Source organism: Bos indicus x Bos taurus, chromosome 12 (genome assembly GCF_003369695.1).
Source record: "Bos indicus x Bos taurus breed Angus x Brahman F1 hybrid chromosome 12, Bos_hybrid_MaternalHap_v2.0, whole genome shotgun sequence".
Lineage (NCBI taxonomy): Eukaryota > Metazoa > Chordata > Mammalia > Artiodactyla > Bovidae > Bos > Bos indicus x Bos taurus.
In genome coordinates this window covers 34,368,865-34,391,492 of record NC_040087.1, presented here as the reverse complement: position 1 = coordinate 34,391,492, position 22,628 = coordinate 34,368,865, and the positions used below count along the sequence as shown (strand labels likewise).

Genomic DNA, 22,628 nt, shown 5'->3' with positions numbered 1-22,628 from the left:
TGGCCCAACCCCCACCCCCAATGGAAAAGCCTCATTAGACCCAGTTTATACACAGTGGTACTAACTTTCTAAAATCCAAATTCTGAAATACATTTGTATGCAAGGGCTTCATGGAAAGGACTGCAGACCTATAATTTTTCTGTTAAAGGAAGTCTAGAAAAAACACAAAACTCCATCAACTATCACAAAGGCCAAAATTTTCTGTGTACATTTTAATATCCGAAAGCAATAAAATACATTGCAAGTGTTGAATCTGAGTTTTAAAGTAGCAATAACTTAAAAGTCCCAAATAGCTGGAGACCCAGAATTTGGGGGTCCCCAGGACAGAGAACCCCAAGTTTGGTGTGTAGGGTTTGAAAACTTGTGCCTCAGGTATAAGAGGAACATCACCCACCTGTTAGGGCTCAGGTGTGAACTAGCCCCAGCGCACAGCCCTTCCCTGAAGCAAGGTCAGCATCCATCCAGCCTCTACTACAGAATAATTCTATTTCATATATTTCCAAATACATATGTGTAATCACATATGTTGAAGTTCCAATACTTTGGCCACCTGATGCAAAGAGTCAACTCATTGGAAAAGACCCTGATGCTGGAAAATATTGAAGGCAAAAGGAGAAGGGGGCGACAGAAGATGAGATGGTTAGACAGCATCATGATTCAATGGACATGAATTTGAGCCAATTCCAGGAGATAGGGGAGGCCAGGGAAGCCTGGCATGCTGCAGTCCATGGGGGGGTTGCAAGGAGTCAGATACAATTTAGCAACTGAACAACAACAAAAATTATAAATGTCAACTAATCGCATTCCCTAAAAAGGTGAAATAAAATCAACTCTTAACAAAATCAACGAGCACCTAATAAACTGAATATATACCAAGTACTTTATACTCAGTCATAAAAAGAAACCCCTTAAAATTCCAGTATAAAATACATATGAAAGTTCTATCCTAGTATTTCCAATAAACACACATATACACAGCATGTCAAACCTTAATACCGGAAGATACTAAGTTTGATTTTCAAGGAACTTTTTCTCAAGAAATACCAGTTACAATGACTTCATATGTACATTTGCTTTATTAAAATTGTGGCACTTAATATAATAGCAGAAATCATCACATGGCTCACATCCAGAAGCAATACAATAGTGGAGGTGCAAACATTCCTTATTACCAGTACAAGTAAAAAAAGTGGTAATGTGTCCCATAAGCCCTTAATTGCATAAAATATTATACTGCACATCATTTACAGCCAGCACACTTAAATAATTATCATCTTTTATATTCTGCAAGGGATATAACGTTCATAGGACATTCAAACATGATAAAAATTAAACATCAGTTCTGAATTATTCATGGGGAAGACACAAGCTGATAATTCCTCTTTTATAACCTACTGGATATTTTCACATGATTTTACAATTTTTCAATGTCTTCAGAGTGAAATCCCAAGAAAAAAAAACTCCACTAAGTGCCATGTTGAAGGACAAAAAATGTTGAGTGCAGCACCTTTAGACAATGAAAGATCACATCCTGTCCAACCACACCATATAAATTAGGGCGTTTGTGGGAAACGCGTACAAACAAACATCAAGCAAATGCCCTCACAGGTGACGGGCATGGCTTTGGCAAGCAGTTCTCAGAAGCAATATTCACATCCAGCGAGAACAGGGGCCACCACCAGGTCTCCCGTGTGCCACCTTCGTGATCTGGGATGCCTGCAAGCCCAGGGAAGGGGACCTCCAGGAAAAGGATGTGAAGGGCACTCAGGGCACCCTAGTGGGGGCTGTCTGCAGAGTCTCAATCAAGTAGTATTCAGGATAAAATACTGTACCACGTTATACATGTGCTAAGTATCTAGTATGTAAAACTGCAACAGGCTCATAATCAGATCCAGCTGATAATGCACCCAAGAGGATCTGCTTAAAGAAACAATAAAGCTCCACAGACCTAATCCCCCTAATTTGTTTCAACCAATGATATGTCCAGTGTTTCATTAGCTCCTTCAAAAATACTGCATACATTAAAAACATAAAACTAACTCCCCCCGCCCCCCCACCACCAACCAGAGACACAGAGACTCTAACAGACCGCTGAGCTTTGGTGTGTAAAGTGCAGTTCACAGAGGTGCTGGCCAGCCAGCCAGCCGCATCCAGTGATTTCAAGTTCACCACCAGCCTCAAAACACTACTCTCTCAGGTCAAGGTTCCCTGTGGACATCCACATTAGTAAGAAGGTCAAGATTCTACCTGATCAACCCCCAATGTGCTTCACCATCCCTGAATGCTGGCAATGGGGCTTAAGGAAGGACAGTGAGTCATATTTGTGCTACGACATGTCCAGGACATAGCTCCCTGCTTCTCTCCTGGTGTTGCCTCACACTTTCTGTTGTATGAAGTTTTCAAGTTTTATGATGATACAGGCAGTACATTCCATCACCCTCATGGCAACCTCAGACGTGAACCTGTCATTGGGGATCTGCGGGAAGGGCAGCAGGTCAGGGTACCTGGTCTTCAAGCTGTCCACACCGTAGGCCTCCAGGGTGTGGACGTCGTTGGTCAGGCCCTCCAACTGCTGGCTGTACTCCTCGATCTTCTGCGCCAGGGCCGTTGGCTTCACATCTTTGTCAGATTTGCCCCGCACAGCGTAGTCGGCCGCTATGAGAGCCAGCTTGGCAGACAGGAAGCATTTGAAGCACACCCACTCGTTGGCATTCTTGTGCAGGTCATTCCTGGCAGCCGAGAAGTTGGCCCTGGCCTGGCGCAGCCACCTGCGCGCCTCCACCGGGTTGCCGACCGTCTTGAAAGTAGGGGGCACAAAGAACCTCTGGGAGTACGTCTGCCCAGCCGGTGGCGGGCCTTTCTCTTTATTTTGCTGCTGCCTCTCGGATTTGTGGCTCGTGGCCTCCTGGTTCCATGATGTGTAAAATCTCTGGAAGGAGAACTTCTCTGACTGGAACCGGGTAGCCGAGGTGGGAAACGTCCTCCTCGAGGCTCTGTCTGCATTTTGATCAAGAAAAGCCTGTTTCTCTAACCTGTTAATCTCATTCTGCAGATGCTTGAAAACCTCATTAGCCATGTCATGGTCCTCTGGGTTTTTGTCAGGGTGCCATTTCAGGTACAACCGCCTGATAATCTTCTTCCTCTCTGACTCAGGAAGCTTCCAGGCTTGCTCCACCACAGACGTCACCTCCTTTAGAATTTCTGGGAGAGAAGTAGCCTTGAGCTTTTTGGGGGAATGATGCTTGGAAGATGGGGTCTTGAGGCCCTCTCTCCCAGGGAAGAGGGGTGGGACGCTTCGAAGACCGGGGGCCAGGAACTCTGTGGGGCTGGTAGGGGTGGAAGGGGCACTGTCTCTGCTCTGGGAGCTCTCCTCTGGCCGTGAGAACTTATACAGATCCAGAGAGCTAACGATTTTGTATTCACTGTAGCCAATGTCAATCTGATAAATCTTTCCTAGGAAGCTCGAGTTGTCGGCGTCTTCTCTTTCGACCTCTTGTACGATGATGGCATACGTGTACGTTGGCTGGTACGACCCGTAGATGTCCCCGCCTTCGGCATCGACAAGGTACCCAACATACTCTCCCGGGTAAAAGACATTCATGGGGTCCATGAGCAGGGTGTAATGAATCTCAGCAGGTATTGGCGTGCCAGGCATTGGCAGTTCAAGTTTTGATGGTTCTGAAGAGTCGTACTTCACGCCTAGGCTGTCAAGCTTCTCACTGATCCTGTAAATGTCGTTGCATCCCAGCATAGCAATTAGGTAGGACGTGTCGGAGATCAGGTTATCGGTCGCCGACTTCAGCGTCATGGCCAAGGCCAGCAGGAAGTTGATGTCCTTACTGTCTGAGTGTTGTATGTACAGCAGGATGACGGCATTCCCAAACCGCTTCAGGAAAGCGAAGGTCTCGCTCCTGCTCTGGGGGATGGGGTTGAAGCCTTTCACCCGTAGTGTGGTCTGAAGCTTCTCGAAGCAGGACACCTTCAGCCCTTCCCGGAGGGCCTTGCAGAGGCGGATGGCCTTCTCCTCATTGGCCAGGAAGGCATTGTCATTCTCATGCTTCATGATCCTGACGAGGCCTGCGATGAACTGCTCAGAGGACAGCAGGAGCTGCAGCCGGCCTTGGAGTGAGCACAGTGCCCCGAACTGGCACACCCTGGGGGTCTCCTCGTCCAGCTGCTCCTCCAGGATGCTGCTCAGCAGGCGCGGACGCAGTTTCTGGGGGAAGAGCATGATGAGCTTGGTGTGGAAGCCGTGGTCCTTCCCCAAGTAACACTGGCTGAGGTCCACCAGCATCTGCACCCCGATGCTGCCCTGGATCCGGCTCTTGTAGTGTGGGGCATCATCGAATACCAGGATGCTCGACCTGACCAGCCGGCCATCCTGGCTTGGCAGGTAGAGTGCGAGGTCCCGGATGTTCTCCAGGTCGCCCCGTACCTTGACGGAGTCGTTCTGCAGACTCCTGAACAGGCCAGAAACAACCCTCTTGACAGTGCGCATCTCGTTCGGGTCCAGCTGCTTCCCTTCGGAGTTCTTGAAGATGCGGCTCAGCACCTCCACATACTGCTTGGTGGAGATGACGTCCTCAGTACCCAAATGTTTGAACAGCTGGTGGAAGGTGCCCAGCTCTAAGGGCAGCTTGTACAGATACGGCTTGAAATCGGACTCGTACTCCAGGTTGATCACCACCTCCTCCGGCTTCAGGAGCTTCCAGCCATCTTCCACCATCACAAAAGCAACACCCCGCAGCTGGAAACGGAACTCCCTCTTCTCGGCGCTGAGGAACTCGTATATGCTCCTCAGGACCTTGGCTCTAGTCCTGACCATATCTTCATCCAGTGTCGTGATGTTGCACACATTCCTGCAGTTGTTGATGACCTTGTCCACGGGGGGGTCAAGGTTCACGTTCAGCAGGCTCAGAACCTGCTCCAGCTGCTCCTGGGGGCCGAGGTCACTCCCTGCTTGCTCCCTGATGCTCAGGGGCGTGGCCTTCTCTGGGAGGATGGGGCAGGACGTCCACAGCAGCTGCAGCACATCGCACTGCTTGAACTTCGGGTTCACCTGGGCACCGCTGAACCTGATGAGGGGGAGCGTCCCGTTCACCTCCTGATATTGAGGGTGAAATCGGATGAACTCTGCGGGAGCCCGCTCTGGACACAAGAAGGGGATCAGAGACAGTTCTTTCAGGAAGTCCCCCACGAACAGATCCGTTCGTTCCTGGAATATGTGATGGAGAAGGATGTCGACCGTGTTCTGCAGCGTTTCCTTAGACCAGTTTTCTGTATTAGCTCGCACACTGATCTCCTTAGCAAACTGCAACAACTGCTGCTGAGAAAGGATGTGTTTCAGTCCAATGTTTCTTAGGAATTCTACCCAAGAGGTCATAAATGCAACTTGATTTTTGGGTTTTATAAGTTGTTCCAGTTTTTTAAAGAAGTCCTTTGGGATGAACAATTTTTCAGGAAGCATAACTTCAAAAACTCTTACAGTTCTGTCATAGAAATGCTTTGCTTGCTTTAGTCGGTTGTTAGCATCGTGGATTATCAATAAGCCTTCCAGCTTTTCAAAAAGCTGTTCCTTGATCTCAGACAGCTCCTCAACATTCGACAGTCTATTCTTGAGATAAATCAAATGCTCTAGTTTTGCATCGTAAGAGAGATTTTCAATTTTTGGTAAGAGGTGTTTCAAATATACCTCAAGATCATCCACAGGTACACAACCCAGAAGCTCATACAGTTCTTTCAGGTGTATTTTTTCTTCAAGAAATGCAGAGGACGATGATTGCGTCCATTTTTCCACTTCAGCGGAGGGAATACTTTTTGTAAGCACGTAGCATGTTCCAAACTTTGCAATGCTCATGTAGCGACCACTGATGGATTTGTAGCATGGAAGTGACTTTAAAATTTTTATGTCATCTTGAGACATCAAGTGATTCAAATTGCAGTTGAAATACATCAAAAGTGCTTCAAAGTCATTTTCCACTAATTTTTCAGTTCTAAACGTTGAGGTTTGGACCATGTAATGCACAGCCTTCAAAATGCTTGTGGGGCTCTCTATGTTGGCCGTGTGAGAGGACAACAGAGGGACAAATGCACTGTCTTTGGAGCAGATTTTGTTCAAAGCCAGCTGAATGCAGCCAGCTTTCATGAGGGCATGAAAAACCTTATCAGTCTGGGCGTTTGGGAATACAGCGATGTGCATGAGGCTCAGCGGGAGCAGGACGTCCCCCTCAGGGACCACAAGCTGGTTGGCCGACACAGTGAACTTTGTTCCGGGGAGCAGGGCCCAGTCTCTCAGGGTGTCCATGACGGCATCAAAGGCTGGCTTTGTTTCCTCTTGGTCCTCCTTCACGTTCATGGACTCGCTGATGAAATGCCAGGCATTCTTCAGCCAAGACTCACTGGCAAAGCTGTCTTTCCACTTGGTGCAGCTCTTGGTCTTGTACTCGCGGGGCAGCACAGAGGGCAGCAGGTCAGCAAAGCTGGAAATGTCAAACACTTTTGCGACTTTGCAGTTCAGTAAAATATTGCTGTACTTCAAGTACAGTGTGTTCATGAACAGGTCTTTGCGGGATGGGATCAGTTCGTGGTATGTTGTTAGAAACTTGGGACGTTTTGCATCAAAAGTTTGCAAAACACTGTCCAGGGTAATGAGAAGGGGCAGGCCCTCCACTTCAAACTCACTTTCTTCTGTGTCCTTAAAACAATAATCGACTAAAAGTTTTAAACTGTGGAAAAGCTTCAGGTTGGTCTGCTGGAGACGACAGGGCAGCTTCCCAATATGGCAGTTGGTGTCGGGGGAGGAAAAGGTCATTAAGAAAGCCCGGACATCGGCAGGGGTGACATAGCTCACAGGGATGTTGGCGTCCACAAGGCAGTGGTACAGGTTAGCAGTCTCATCACAGTTATAAACCAGGTTGAAGCCGATCTCCAAGAGCAGGTGTTTCAGCCTGTAGACGTTTTCTGCGACCGTTTTGCGTGTGGTGATGTTATAATCTGCATTTTTAAGGTGCTGTAGCTCATCCTGCAGTAGATTGTCAAAGAACGGCCTGGTTTTATTTGAGGTGGACATGTTGACCCAGGTGATGATGACGGCGGAGTGCAGGTCGGAGCCGTCGATGCTGGGAGCGCGCACCACTGGAAGGAGGCGCTTCATGTCATCGTGGATGCAGCTGTACAGCGCCTTCACCAAACAGTACAGGTCTGGCTGGAGGTCCAGCCTGTTGACGGGGAAAAATGACAGGAACTTCTTCAGCGTGTCCTTGACAACGTGGATGGGCGTGCTCTGCAGGACCGACAGCGTTGGGTCTGAGCCGGGGAAGTAGCGCTTCTTCAGCTGGGCCAGCAGCTCCACATACGCAGGCGCAATGAGTGCCGTCATCAGGCTGCTGTTCCAGTCGCTGCGCACGCCGACCCCGTTGTCATCTCGCCACAGGTTCCTGCGGGCCGAGTCCAGTGCAAAGTGGCCGTTCACGTGGAATGGGAGCCCCGTCTCTAAAGAGAGTGGCAGGAAGCAGAAGACCCTGTGGGGCTTCTTGTAGTTGTGGGTGATGCAGGCAGCCACACCCCCGCGAGGGAAGAGTGTGATGTCCTGGTTCTTGTGTGCTGACACAACGCTCTTGGACACCTTGTCCATGCTAGAGAAGCCAGACCTGTTACAGATGAGCCAGGAGGTGAGGCTCCCCTCAGAGTCCTCAGTGTCCATGGTGTAGGTGACCTGCTGCACTGGGATGTCTGGGAGCTGCCTCTTCTTTGTGACACTGTCAATGACAGACGCGTGAAACTGCTTCCTCTTCAGCCGGTCCCCGTCAGTGATGTTGCCCTTCACAGAATACAGCACGTTCAGGGCACCCGTGGCTTTGTCTATTTCACAAATAGAGATTTTTTCCATGTGGTTAAGAAACATTAACAGCTCTGCCCCATCTGACCGCAGCTTGTCCAGGAGGTTCTGGACCATCCTATCAGATGATGGAACTGATGAGATCTCCGAAACCTTTGCCATCTCTGCATTACGGAGAGGGAATCGGAACATCGTGCAGTTGTCCAGCTTGAAGTGGGTTCCCAGGTAAAGATCCAGGACGTCCGAGAACTGAGTTCTAAAATCCGCATCCAGGTCTCTGAACATGCGTCCAGGACTGACAGATGTGGCCCCCGGTGCATACCTGGCGTGAGGGTCGAAAATGCACAGGATGTCATTGCCAGAGATGAAGGAGGGGCAGTCTGTGATGTGATATACGGAGTTGAACCCCACCCCATACTGCCCGGTCTTACAAGGGTTCCCTTCCTTGGTGCCTCTGCCCAGGTTCTGGATCCCTCTGACGTCATCCTCCGTGAAAGGCTGGTTGTTGTACACACACAGTGCTGGCCCCTGCAAGGGTGCCCACTTATCATCAAATATCCTGTCCACTGGGTGCTGCCTGGGGTCAAACACAAAGCAGATCTCCGTGGCTTTTGCATCATCAGCGTTCTGAAGCAGCTCTTTCAACATTTCCTTTTCTGAAGGATAGGCATTGAGGATGCTCTTAATTCTGCTGGTCAGTTTTTCCTTCTGCCCAAACTCCGAGCCCAGCGTCGTGAAGCACACGTTGGATGCATACCGTTCCAGGGCTTTGTGCCGCTTTGGCACTGCACCCAGTTTCACGGCTACTTCCCTGGGTATGTCTGCGTGACAGTACTTGACAGTGCTGTCCTTCACTTTTATCCAGGGACAGTCATTATAGCACAGAGACTTCGCAGGGAGAAGCTTAAGGTTAGTATCTGGCAATAATATGTGGCCATAATTTTTCTCACAAAATTCTTGTTTCTTTTCTCTAATGAGACTCCATATCCCCTCACTGATTATTCGCCGGCAGAGCTGAAAATTCTCTTCTGTTACTTGTTTGGTTTCTTTTTCTTGAGCTATGGATTCCAAAACGAGGGCAAAATCTTCCACAGTGAAAGACTGCCTCACACCCACACTTTCAAAAAGTTCACGGAAATTATTTTTATATTTATTAGGCAACTGATAAAGGTATGGGGCTGCTTCAAAATTTAAATGAAAAGCCACCTTTTCTGAGTTGACATATGCATTCTCAACTAGAATGAAGCTAAAGGTTTTCAGCTTTTCAGTGACTGCCGTCTTGGTGCTGTCATTCTGCATCATCGCCTCATGGAGGTATTTGTAGCAAGCGTTGGTGATGTTCTCCTGATATAATGTGATCCCATCATCAACTGACTTTGCAACTTCTCTCAGCTGGTTCACAACCAGCTCAACTGTGGGTTTCCGGAGCAAACCCAGAAACTCCTTCACCGCCAAGGGCACAGACCCACAGCCTCTGAAGGAATGAGAATTTTCATTTAGAATTGGTTGCAAAAGACAGACTATATCCTGGTGCTCAGCTATATAGAGGTCAGTTGCTGCAAACATGGTTTCAGGCTTAAAGCTGTTGCCTTTCCAATCCAAAGAGAAACCTGCCGGCTTCGTCAGAAATGGGAGGAAGGGGATTGTTTGATACGTTGCAGCAAAATCCTTTGCTCTTGGATCCCTTATTTTCAGTTTTTCATCAATAAGACTTAACAGGATGCTACTTCGTAGACAAGCAGCTGCGTGATCACTTTTATTAATTTCAGCTACTGACTCTGCACGCTCCAGCATGTCGTCCCACAAAATATCATCCTTCGCCATACCTAGCTGGACTAGTTTGATCAGAATAATAGGGTTTAGATAGTCCTGAGTGGAACCGTAAGGAAATCGTCCATCTTTAGTATCAAATAACTTAGCGACGCGTCCTTCAGGGTGGATTAATCTTGACGGTAAAACCAAAGGATGCCCCTCCAAAGAGCAGGGGATACATGGGGTAACGCGGAGGATCCCCGAGAACTCATCAACTTTCTCATTTAGGACAAAATTCATTAAAGGATCTCTGAGTTCTGCTTCAATTTCCTGAATATTTGGGAAAAACACTTCTGAAAAAAACTGTCTCTCTGAAAATGTATTTTCCAACAGTATCTGTTTGCAGCCAGCTTCTTCAAATCCTAGCTTTACCGAAGAAGGAAGTTCAACAGCACAAAGGTTTTTCGACCCTGTCTTCTTGAGGTATTTCAAAAATATCTTGAAGGCGGCTGGACCAACATCTCTTCTTTTAAGTATGGAGTCATCCAGAAATCTCACGTTCTTCATGGAGACCCACATGGACCCGTCGGAAAAGACCCTCGTCAAGTCCTTCCCTTTCCCATGGGCGATGTCTTCATAAAACCCTTGGCAGATGACAGAAAAGTCATCATGCACTAGGTCGGGGTCAGGCCATACAGTGTGGTAAGTGTAGTCCGTCAGCTCCCCGCTGGCAGCTAGCTCACGCAGCACGCTGAGAGCCTCCAAGTACGCTTTCACGACCACGTGCCTCATGAAGGTGGTGTTCCAGCGCCCCTTCGTGTCTGTCTTCCAGATCTCTTTCCTGTTTGAAGTAACAGCAAAGCACCCATTGATGTGAACTGGCAATCCCGTCTTTATCCGCAGGGGTAAATAGCAGAACACTTCTCCAGCCTGTGGCCGCACGGCCCACTTCTGGTCCTGGACTTCAGCAAGGAGAACCGCCACAGCCCCACATGGGACCAGGCCCAACCTTCTCCCGCTCTCACTCAGGGAGAACCTGAGTGCCTCCCCTGTGTCCATGCAGGTACAGATCAGCCATGTGGTACAATCCACAGTTTTCTGGGGCAACTCATCCGACGGCTTTTTGGATTGGCCCACCTTAGCCATTTCAAAGAGAGCAGCCGGGTCATCTTCTGGACCTCTGAAAAGTGGTGACTGTAAGTCCGCAATCCTTCGGAACACATGGTGAAATTCCTCCACTGTGATCTGCAGGATGCAAGATGACTTGGGGGCCTCGGCGGGGAGCTTTTTGTTACTGGTGCCACAAGTTTTCATGAGCTTAGCAGCTTCTTTTAGAACGCTGATGACAGGTGCGGTCAGCGCTTTGGTGGAGCATGGTTTTTTTTTTATGACTATTGTGTCCTGTGCTAAGCTGGGATTGGTCTCCTCAATCTTCAGGTACTTCAAGTACATGGAGGTTACATTCTGAGTGAAAATGATGAGTCTGTGTCCACAGAGACTAAACTCATCCACCAGAGAGTAGATGTCAGCTGTGTTGTAGCAGGTGCTGCTGACCTCGCTCACTTTGGCTTCCTGCTGGGTTCTGAAGGACAGTCGGAACAGAGTCCCGCTATAACTGTAGGGTGCCTCCACCGTCAGGGGCAACTGACAGTCAAACACGTTCATGAATGGTTTGAACTGATTAGGAAACTTCCTGAGTCTCTTCTGCTGTTTGCTCCAGTTAATTTTGATCCCAGGGTTAGACCTGTCCTTAATGTGCTTGCTAATGTGGTTGATGTTCGGGTCAAACATTATCATGAACTCTCGGCTCATAATGACAGGGATGTCAGTGATGTGGTACACAGAGTTGAACCCAAGACCAAACTTCCCAACCTTGTCAACTTCGGCCCTCTTCAGAGATTCCCCAAGCCTGGTTATGTTCACAAAGTCTGAATCCGAGAACTGGGAGTTGTTGAATGACCACAGAGCCGGCCCATGGCACGCTGCCATCCCCGGGTCCAGGAGATTCTCTCGGATGTCCATGTTTCTTCTCATGTCAATCATGAAGCTGCATTCTGTTGCATTTGCATCATCAGCATTTTGAAGAAGCTCTTTAAAGATATCTGACACCGAAGGGTACTCTTCCAGAATGTTTTTGATCCTTACCGTCAGCGGTTCTCGTTGTCCTGACTGCTCAAAGCCCATGTTCTCAGGGTTGATTAGTCTTGTACTGAGGCATGGGACTTTCAGCCACTCGGCGGTTTTCATGGGTATGTCCTCATGCACCAAAATGATAGGCTCCACAGAATCTTCCAGTAAGTCATTCAGGTCATCAACTTTGATGTCACAGTAGCAGCATTCATGAATTGGCTTCATGATGAGCTTGGAAGGGTTCTTGCTATGATGTATAGGAACCGGTGTGTTGGGGCTTGCTGGAATCTGATTGCTGTAAAGCCACCTGATAATGTTCAACATAAGATGAAGATTCTGTTTGCTTTCCTGGTCACTGAGGTCTTGGTCACTTTTGAGATACACCTTCTGAATGACCATGGAAATATGATCTGCTGTCAACTCCTCTATTGAGCCACAGGCCTTAAACAGCTGGTGGAACTTTGCCATGGTTTTAGGCACACTATGCAAATAAGGCTGAAGGTCAAGATCATGGAATGGTTTTATCACAGCTTGGGCGAGAGGACAGAACTTTTTGCCAGTCCAAACCCACGGAAATTTTAAGGCTCTGAAAGCATCTTTCCCTTCATTTAAATGATCATGCATGAATCCATAAATTTCAAGCAAAATATGTTGGAATTGGTAGTAGTCTTCATCACTAAAGGTCTTTGATGTATACCAATCCACAACGATCTTAAAGTGCTTTAAGACAGCGTTGATACCAGGTTTTGTGAGGATGCCTAAAGCTTTCTCCAAGTTTACATGTACGCTCTCCACAAGGGGAAGTGACGAGCCAACCAGGATGGCATGGGCTGCATCGCACATGTCAGGGGGTGCACAGAGCTCACAGAGGTCGCCCTTCCAGACTAAGGAGCCTGGGTAGTTTGGGGGCCTTTCCTTGCAAGCTGGAACCCATTTTATCTTCTTTAAGGTCGCCTTCCCTTCACATGAGTGCAGCAGGGCAGGGTTCTTATTTAAAACCAGTAAGAGTGTCCTGGCTTTCTTCAGGAGAGTGTCCTGATTTGGACAAGAACTGGCCTGTAAGGCTTCAATTTTTTTAGCCACTTGCACAACATCTTTCTCTTTGAGACTGGCTTCATTTTTCAAGCCAATCTGTCTTAAAGAGTGAAGGATGTCTGGGGAGGTAAAGGCCGAAGGTGGGAAACAAGCTTCCTCTTCGTCATAGAAGAGGTCCTTCAACACCTCTATGTCAGGGTCGAAGAGTTCACTGGCCATCACCAGCCGCCCTGGCGGGAGCTGAATAAATTTTAGTGGTGTTAACCAATCAAGCACATTTGGGTTCTCACTTTTGAGAGAGGACAGGTTCTCAAGGACCCATAGCACAAGGTGTGTCACCTCTTCTTGAGAGTAAAATGTACTTTCTATGTCTTTTAAGATGAGCTTCAAGCAGCTGGTGGTCCTGACCTTCTCCACCTTCAGCAAGTTCGCCAGGCGGATGGTGGCCTCATCGCTGCTGTCGACCACTGAGATGGAGAGCCGCAGACCAGCCGGGAGAGTGGCCGCAGGGTGCAGGACCCTGCAGCCCTTCAGCCTGGTGTAGGAGGACAGCCCCTGGCTGGATGAATGGTTGATGCGCTTGAATATTGTCAGCTCCTGAATTATTCTCTTCTCCTTCTCACTGCTCTCAGTCAAGTTGGCTAAGAACTTACGCAGGGCGTCTTTGTGCGTTGGAAGCAGCGATGCAACCTGGTTACACAGCTTCTGCAGAGGCATCTTCTCCATGATGTGTAGCACAGCACTCGGTGAGGGCAGGTGGATATATTTTTTAATAAGTGGGTGCTGTATGGAGGCATCTAATTTTTTAAGGACAATCCCTCCAAGCTTCTGTACCACATCCGCTAAAAATTCTGGAAGCTGTGCTTCCGACTCGTCATCTAAAATGACTAATGAAGGAGCCCTGAGTCTGATGAGCTCCACACACGTCTGCCCTTCTTCTAGTGGGGTCCTGGGGATGAGCGGCATCTCATCAAATAAAGTCAGATCCTCTGAAAAATGTACGTAGAGATGCTTCCACACCATCCTAAGCCATGACACAGACGGGTGCTTTCTGTCTTCATCGCATGGGTACCACTGGACAATCAACTCTCTGCCAGGCCAGAATGTGTTCATTACTTCTTTGATAAGACGTGCAAAGCGATCTGTATTAAGGAGCTGAAGCTGAGTGCAGGGTCTTCCTGCAAGTCACATAAAGAGATGCTATGAGTACATACAAGTCTGCTGTCACTCATTTAACTTGCATATTCTTGCACAGTGGATAGGCCTAGAAAGTCACTTTGAGAGTTTTAAGCACACTGTAAAAATGCAACAATTTGGCATAATTGTGCTGATAGAGCCTAGAGAAGTAATATTTTTCTCTGGAAAGTGCTTACTTTATTTTTTTTATAAATTTTATTTATTTTATTTGGCTGCATCAGGTGTTGGCTGCAACACACAGGATCTTCAGTCTTCACTGAAGCATGTGGGACCTTTAGTTTGTAGCAAGTGTGATCTAGTTCCCCGGCCAGGGATTGAGCCAAGCCTCCTGCACTGGGAGCACGAGTCTCAGCCACTGGACCACCAGGAAAGCCCCTGGAAAGTGCTTATTTTAAATAAATACATAGAATGCATTTACATGCATTTTAAAAATTACCCTATAGTATCACACAAATGGAATCAACATGGAAAATAATTTTTAGTGGTGATTTGATCACAAATAAGACCATCAAAGAAAATGTAAATAAAGCTTAAAGAAGCCTCATTTTATTTAAGAATAATTTATAAGCAGGCCCTGTAAGAATTTTTCTTTGTGGTGCTCCCAGGAGCCAAGCAGCTGAAAGGATAAAGTGAGGCTCCAGGTGAGAGTATGGGGACTGGTGTCCCTGTCCTAGCTGACCCAGGCTGTAGGAACTGAGGCCGCCAGTAGCCTGGAGCTTCCTGTCTACCACGACTGGACATTTGAGAAGAGGGGGCTAGCACGGCCTCTCTGGGACTTGAGGGCTCACTGGAGAGAGGAAGGGGCCGAGGTTACAGCTCTGAGATGCTCTGTGCATGTCCAGGCAGGGAGCACAGCCACGACCCTCCGAGGCAGAGTTTCACTTGTGCTTATCACCCAGGAAAGGGCATTCTTCTGGACTCTGGCCTTGGCAGCAATGCTTTAGGGATAAGCAACAGGGCACAGGGGCCAGCTGTGATGGCATCCTTTCCCCACCAGGTAGCTGCACCCTGGGACGGTTGATAAACCAGGAGGCTAGTAAGGTTTTCTCTGGGGAAAAAACATGTTTGCTGATTTTCAGCCACTGGTCTAGAAGATAACATTTTATTTCTAAGCACAGTTTGTGTTTCTGTGTATTTGTCTATAATACCAGGGATAATAAAATTTTAAAATAACATGATATACCTGTGGGTATATATTTGCCTATACAGGGAAATAAAAAGCATCTCAAATTCAATCTTATGCAAACTAACATTCCATTTTCTCCCTAGCATACATATAATATCTAGACTCTGGAAAGACTAATTTTGGAAAAAAATATAAAAAGGGGAACACCTCAAGCCCCTTGAAATTTTGTCCATCAATATCTGTTAACCAGGGAAGGACACTCTTATTTCACAGACTCACATACCAGGGAGATGGCCTTAACTTCTACCAAGAAGATTCTCTCTCATGTTACAATAAGACATTTAAAATTACTGCCACAGAAGTTTAAGCAAGGACACACTTCTGCAACTGTTGAAGACACCAATACCCATGTCCTAATTATTGTCAGTTTCTACACTATGTGACATAGGGTGAGTCAGGCAGTAGTGTTTAAGAAGTCACAAAATCTTGTCTATAGTCTGAGTAGCACAGCCTCCTTGGTCTGTGAGTCCCATTAAAATATTATTTTTTAATTCATTTTTAATTTTCTGAAAAATGCTTACTGAATTATCTATAATAGAATATCCAAATCACAAGGCAAGGATATAATATCAAAGATACAAAAAAAGAGTTAGAAATTAAAATTCAGAACACTCAAAAAACAGAAAAACCAAATGTGCAGCACACTGTGTTCCATGTTAATAACTGCCACCCAACATGCACTCTGCAGATAATCCTGTCCAATAACCTTGCATGAAATTCAGCAGCCTATAAGCCACATACCTACCTTCAGTACAGCTGTCTAGTATCGATGTGCAAATAAAATGTCAATGATATGCACACACCACATGTAACATGCGACCATGTGCGCCACGTGTAACATGTGATTCACGTGTACACCACACGTAATGTGGTTGCACACACCACATGTAACATGCGATTGACGCACACAGCACATGTAACATGCGATTAATGCCAGTCATGCTTTGATGAAACAAATCATAAAAAATAAAGGAGAGAGAAAATGTAGTAAGAGACAATTCTAAGCACAGAAGTCAATTAGACTTGGAGTTCTGATTTCTGTTTATTTTGTAGTTAAGCTTTCAGCTTTTTCCCTAAAGTATAAATGTTAACACAGAAAAATGTCTCCATGCCCTGGATTGGGGCACCCTTGAAATTGTGAAGCACCTCAACTGGTATCCATAAAATAGTTCAACAGCATTTATTAAATGACTTGTGCTTCTGTGGCCCTGCCTTTCGAATTATCAGCACTGTCAAAAGAGGTTAAGTATTTTGTGCCAGGCATGTTCCTAGAGAGAGAGTGTTTATCAGTTGTAACTATTCAGGAACAACTCTGCTCAGAGTGGTTTGTGCTTTCCTGTGGGTCAGCTCAAGGTAAAACCGTCAGCATGCTAAATCTATGGTTCAGCCCTCACTTTGAGGAAGATTTTCCATGTGGATGGAAACAGGATGCTACAGTCCACTTGAAAATAAGATGAGGTGCCAGTTAAACTGTAGGCCATCTGTCAGTCAAATCTTCAAAGGAAGAAAAAGGAAACAAAGGACAGAAAAGCAGCACACAGGGATGGAGAGGGCAGCTCGGTGGCCAGCCCGGTGCTCCCAGAGCTCTGCAAGGTCCCAGGGAAGCCTCCCTCTACTCCACAGGGCACCAGGCTGGCTCAGAACAGCACTGCGAGCAGACTTCTCAAGAAGTCGGCAGTGACACTGCAGTGCGGCCCTCGCTTCCATCCTGAACAGGAGACAGACGACAAGTCGGGCGGTGGCCGACGCCACCCAGAGCACCCCCTGCCCCGGGGCAGGCGGCTAACCATGCAGCCTGCTGACAACAAGACTCTGCCTTCCGCTCCTTAAAGATGTAGGAATACAGTCACGGTAGCTGTGAGGGATCAGCCACTTTTCCTACAAGCTAGAAAACAAGGTTAATACTTATATGAATTATCACTATAACAGTGACTTAGCTTCTAAATTAATTTTAGCTTCAAGGAATAGACTGACTCCAAATGTTTACTATAATGTTTACTATAAAAACAGTTTCTATACAGCTAATCTCATATCCTGATTTTCCAAGGGAAACAGAAACTGGAGGAAAACAATGCAAGTCTATCAAAATTTTTTATAAAAAGACAGTCAATAACTGACACTTCACGGACAGAGATCCTAGAATGGATGTCCCTCTGTCCATTTCAATCTCATCATATAACAAGTGTGGACACTCTCACCCTTCCATTAAATCCCACAGCTTAAATACCAATCTCAGCATAATTGTTTCATTTGAGACTAAATGTTCTATGAACTGAAACATGGCCTGATTGTGGCATGTGTAACAACCACCTATGTACTCTACTAGTATAGTTTCCTCTCTCCTTTAATTGTTAGCACCAGAAAATAATACTGATACAACTTCTAGCTACTGGGGTAAATGAAAAAAACAGGATTCAAAGAATCAAATGAAAAAAACATCAGGCTGCAAATGAATACAACACTTAGTCATCATACCTGAGTATCCCCAGAGAAGTTGTTGTGCTAGAATATAATTAAATCCGTTCTTAGAAAAAGCCGGAATTGTCACAGTTTTCACATAATGGCTACAGCAATTATTCTGAATCTTAAGATAGCACTGTTTTCAGAATCTTACACATCATTATGTAAAAGAAAAGCCATAAACAAACTCCAAACATAGCAGAATATACATTTAAGATTTAAGGATATACTTCAATATAATTGACCTAGGTTCGATTCCTGGGTCAGGAAGATCTGCTGGAGAAGGAATAGGCTACCCACTCCAGTTTTCTTGGGCTTCCCTTATGGCTCAGCTAGTAAAGAATCCACCTGCAATGCGGGAGACCTGGGTTAAATCCCTGGGTTGGGAAGATCTCCTGGAGAAGGGAAAGGCTACCCACTCCAGTATGCTGGCCTGGAGAATTCCATGGACTGTATAGTCCATGGGGTTGCAAAGAGTTGGACACAGCTGAGCAACTTTCACTTTCAATATAAACTAAATCCAAATTATGAAGCATTCCTACCATGTGTCTGATTCAACTGCTTTTCTTCTACTTCCTCCAAAACCTATTTACCTGCTCTTCTAACTTCCAAGAGTCACCCATTTACTCAAGTAACTTAATACAGAAATAACCTAGACCTGTGATAGAAAAAACAAAACAACAGAATCTTCACCCCAACTCTGAAGCTCCAGATAGTCCTAAGTCCTTCAAGCTCTTTCAGCCTCAATGTCTCTGTCCCTCAGAGGAGGATTAAGGTGGAGAACAAATAAGACACAGAAGATATGCATTTGAAAAGAAATTCTGACTCATGGCCACACTACAGGCATCTGCCTGCTTGTATCCCCGTCCCCGCAGCTCCACCCCACCCAGCCCAGCAACGGAAGCTCAGCATCAGCCTATCAACCTGGCACTGGGAACATGAAAGAGACTAATGGGTGGCTTCCTAGTCTGTCTGGCCCAGGAAAACGGGGCTGTGATCAGGCAGAAAAGATTAAAAGGGTGGCGACAGACTTGAATGACACAGGTCTGTGTGGCCTGCAGGGGCAGGGGCGTGGGGGGGTGCGGGGGCAGGGATAGCACAGAGAGCCTCTCCCTGGAGGAGACTTGTGGGTTGAAGGCAAAGAGATGAACAGAAGCCTACAGGCAGGGTGCAAGAGAGTATTTTAAGCAAAGGGGACACTGTGTGCAGAAACACAGATGCACGAAAACCTGAATTCGTGTAAAAGAAAACTTTACCAAGTGTCCACCCTGAAGCGGGCACTGTGCCGCGCGGGGGTGACAAGCCTCACAGGGCTCTGCTCTCTCGGATGAAGGGAACTCTGGTCTCTTGAGGCCAGTCACGGGAGCCCCGCAGGCCACTCAAACAAGACGGGACCTGTCCAGAGTCAGGACACACACTGGAACCCATCAGCAGACGGTGATGAGATGAGATGAGCACAGCAGGGAGGAGGCCCTGGGGGCTCACAGCACAGCCGGAGAAGGGCGACGCAGAAATTCCATCCCCAGAGCCCAGAGACACGAGAACAAGGGTGGTGATGGTGCTGTGCTCACAAGGAAAGATCACACAAGAGGCGAGACAGATATGGACACAAGATGAGGACTCGAGCAGGGAAAGCGTGGACTTTGAGCTCCCTGAGGAGCTCCATGGACAGAATGACAACAGTGTTTCTCATTAGCCAGGTGTCATGTTAAACTACACGCTCTATGCACACCAGCTTATCTTCAGAGAAAGCCTGCCCAAACTAAAATATCACTGGAGAGGTTGTCAATAGCCTGCCTGATGGCATCATGCAAACTGGATAAAATTCAGCTGGTAGGCTGGGACTGCCTGCCATGCTCCACTCAACCCTTATTCTCATTTCATTACACTTGTAAGAAAGAAAGCAATCTTTCGTTTCATGTAGTTGAATCTCGAGCGCCCCAGATACACTTTTCTGGAAGGATGTCACTGATGAGGAAAGAGGTTCACAGAGATCAGGTAATTTGTTGAAGGTCACACAATGGAGGAATCAAGTCTGAGCCCAGATCTGTGCATTGACAGAGCCTGGGCCCATACCCACCACCCTGCACAGCACTGCGAGTCCTGAAACTGGGGACCAACAGAAGACATACAGACTACTACACGTGTGTGATCAAGGGACCTGGGTGAACAAGGAGGCCCAAAGACTATAAGGAGTTTCTGAACTGACCCCCATTAAGGGGTCAACTAAGGAACAGAAATTCACAAATAATTCTTAAAAGCAGCCAAAGAAGTATCAGGACAACAAGAGAACCGGGGAATTAAAGATGAGTGACCAGTAGGAGCAAAGCCTCAGGGGGACCAGGTAAGAAGAACAAAACAATTTCACTGGATTTAATAATTTTTTAAAAGTCATTAATTGGTGATCTCAGTCAGGCAATTTTATTGCACTGAATGAAAAGTGCGTCTGCAGAGACAGCAGATGGTGAGCAAGTGTAGACGACAAGCACATGCCACTCCCCTGGATGCTGGACTACACAGAAAGCAAACCAAAGTCAAGGTTGGCTTTGTTTCCCCCAAATGGAGAAGACTCTGTGGATGACAACAAACTGTGGAAAATTCTTAAAGAGATGGGAATACCAGACCACCTGACCTGCCTCCTGAGAAATCTGTAACCAGGTCAGGAAGCAACAGTTAGCACTGGACATGGAACAACAGACTGGTTCCAAATAGGGAAAGGAGTACATCAAGGCTATATATTGTCACCCTGCTTATTTAACTTATATGCAAAGTACATCATGAGAAATGCCAGGCTGGATGAAGCACAAGCTGGAATCAAGATTGCTGGGATGAACATCAATAACCTCAGATATACAGATGACATCACCCTTAAGGCAGAAAATGAAGAAGAACTAAAGAGCTTCTTGATGAAAGTGAAAGAGGAGAGTGAATAAGTTGGCTTAAAACTCAACATTCAGAAAACTAAGATCATGGCATCTGGTCCCATCACTTCATGGCAAATAGATGGGGAAACAATGGAAACAGTGAGAGACTTTATTTTTTGGGTTCCAAAATCACTGCAGATGGTGATTGCAGCCATGAAATTAAAAGATGCTTTCTCCTTCGAGGAAAAGTTATGACCAAAGTTGACAGCATATTAAAAAGGAGAGACATTACTTTGCCAACAAAGGTCTGTCTAGTTAAAGCTGTGGTTTTTCCAGTAGTCATGTATAGATGTTGGACTATAAAGAAAGCTGAGCACCAAAGAACCGATGCTTTTGAACTGTGGTGTTGGAGAAGATTCTTGAGAGTCCCTTGGACAGCAAGGAGATCCAACCAGTCCATCCTAAAGGAAATCAGTCCTGAATATTCATTGGAAGGACTCATGCTGAAGCTGAAACTCCAATACTTTGGCGACCTGATGCGAAGAACTGACTCATTTGAAAAGACCCTGATGCTGGGAAAGATTGAAGGCAGGAGGAGAAGGGGATGACAGAGGATGAGATGGCTGGATAGCATCACCGACTCAGTGAATATGAGTTTGAGTAGGCTCTTGGAGTTGGTGGTGGACAGGGAAGCCTGGCGTGCTACAGTCCATGAAGTCACAAAGAATCAGACACGACTGAGCTACTTAACTGGCTGACTGAACTGAAGTGTACAACTGCAAATGAGAGGCAACAGAGTTAAATAGTGAGAGTACAGTCAGTACCACAGTACTTAGCTGAGGATTTTACAGTGAAACAAGTGGAAGATAAAACTTCCACATGATGAGGTATTTTGTTGGGGCTACTCCCACTGCCAAAGAAAACACTTCCCATGCAACTGTGTGCAGCTGTACTTCCAAATGTGGCCAATCAGATTTTACTTACATTTAGGAAAGAGAAGCCCACAGTGCTTTGTGTCAGCAAAAGGATCACATAATCGGTTTTTGCAGCCGAAAAGATCCACTGACATTTCACGTCTGTGACGTTCCCACCGTAGGAAGGGAGCCCCACAGATGCAGCCCTCTTGGCCTCTCTTCTCATACTCCTGCCCCACACACCAGAAAGGAGACTGGCTCATTGACTGCTCAGTGTAGGAAGAAACGCCTGCCCCTGCCCAGGGGGATGCCCGAGGTAGCTCCCGCAGCTCCGCAGTGCAGGGCGGGCCAGGAAGGAAGTCGAGGTCCCCAATGCTGCCTGTAACCAGCCTGGTAAGCTCGTCCATCTCACCCTAGAGGTCACAGTACAGGCCCACAGCATGCCCTAAGCCACACCCCCAAGACCAGGGTCACCGCAGTGACGCAGGGCTGACCAGTAAGGTCTACCAACTGGTTCCTCTCTGGGTCTTCCTTCACCAACTGGGGTCCCAGGAAAGGAAAGCAAAGGGGTCATTACTGAGTCCCCACTGGCCCTACACCATAATGCTCCCCAAGCAGTAAATCTGTTCTTGGGGATAAGGTGACATCAAAAATACATTTCTGTCTAGAACTAATGGTAAAAAACAACAGGGAGGATGCCCAGGAGGTAGTCCCTTCACCAAGTGGCCAGATAAAGAAACCAGAAAGGCTAGAGACCAGGATGATTACATAATCACAAGGGTGGCAGGCTAATACTAATACTTAAATCCAGATAAGTGACAGTGAAGACAACTCCTGAGATAACTAGCTGCACATCACGGGTGACAGTAACAGCAAAGACGTCCCTTCTAGTGTAAAACCAGGAACCAGAGATAAAACACAGAGTCTGCAGATGATTCCAAAATAACAAATCAGAACTCACAGTAGATGAGAAAACGAGAACACACACAGAGTGGGAAGACTCAGCTTTACAAAGACGTCAAATTACTGAGTTAACAGTAGATAAATGTAACTCATCCCAAAAATATTACGATAGGTCCCCATTCATGCAAGGCTAGAGAAGAGGTTGTGGCCACTCCCTGTGCCACAGAGTACTTGAAAATTCGAAGTAAGACCAACATTATCCTGCTGGTCTTCTACCCTTTGAGTCTGATTTGATTCTGAATAATTTTCAACTGATTTTCAACTCTCTACCTACCTCAGAAACTAATGCA

The 22,628-nt window shown here is 46.7% G+C and overlaps 1 protein-coding gene across 4 annotated transcripts in view; it reads right to left on the bottom strand.

The window, feature by feature from the left end:
• Positions 1-1,057: 1,057 nt before the first annotated feature.
• SACS (sacsin molecular chaperone) overlaps positions 1,058-22,628 on the bottom strand; it is an 81,643-nt gene continuing 60,072 nt past the window's right edge. For 3 of the 4 annotated variants that reach the window (XM_027557580.1, XM_027557579.1, XM_027557581.1), the window contains 2 exons: positions 17,613-17,639; positions 1,058-13,932 (listed from right to left, as the gene is read on the bottom strand). In XM_027557580.1, coding sequence (XP_027413381.1) covers positions 2,375-13,932; positions 17,613-17,639 — 11,585 coding nt within the window. In that variant the 3' untranslated portion in view covers positions 1,058-2,374. The remainder of the gene's footprint in view (positions 13,933-17,612; positions 17,640-22,628) is intronic. The other variant, XM_027557582.1, reaches the window with a different exon arrangement.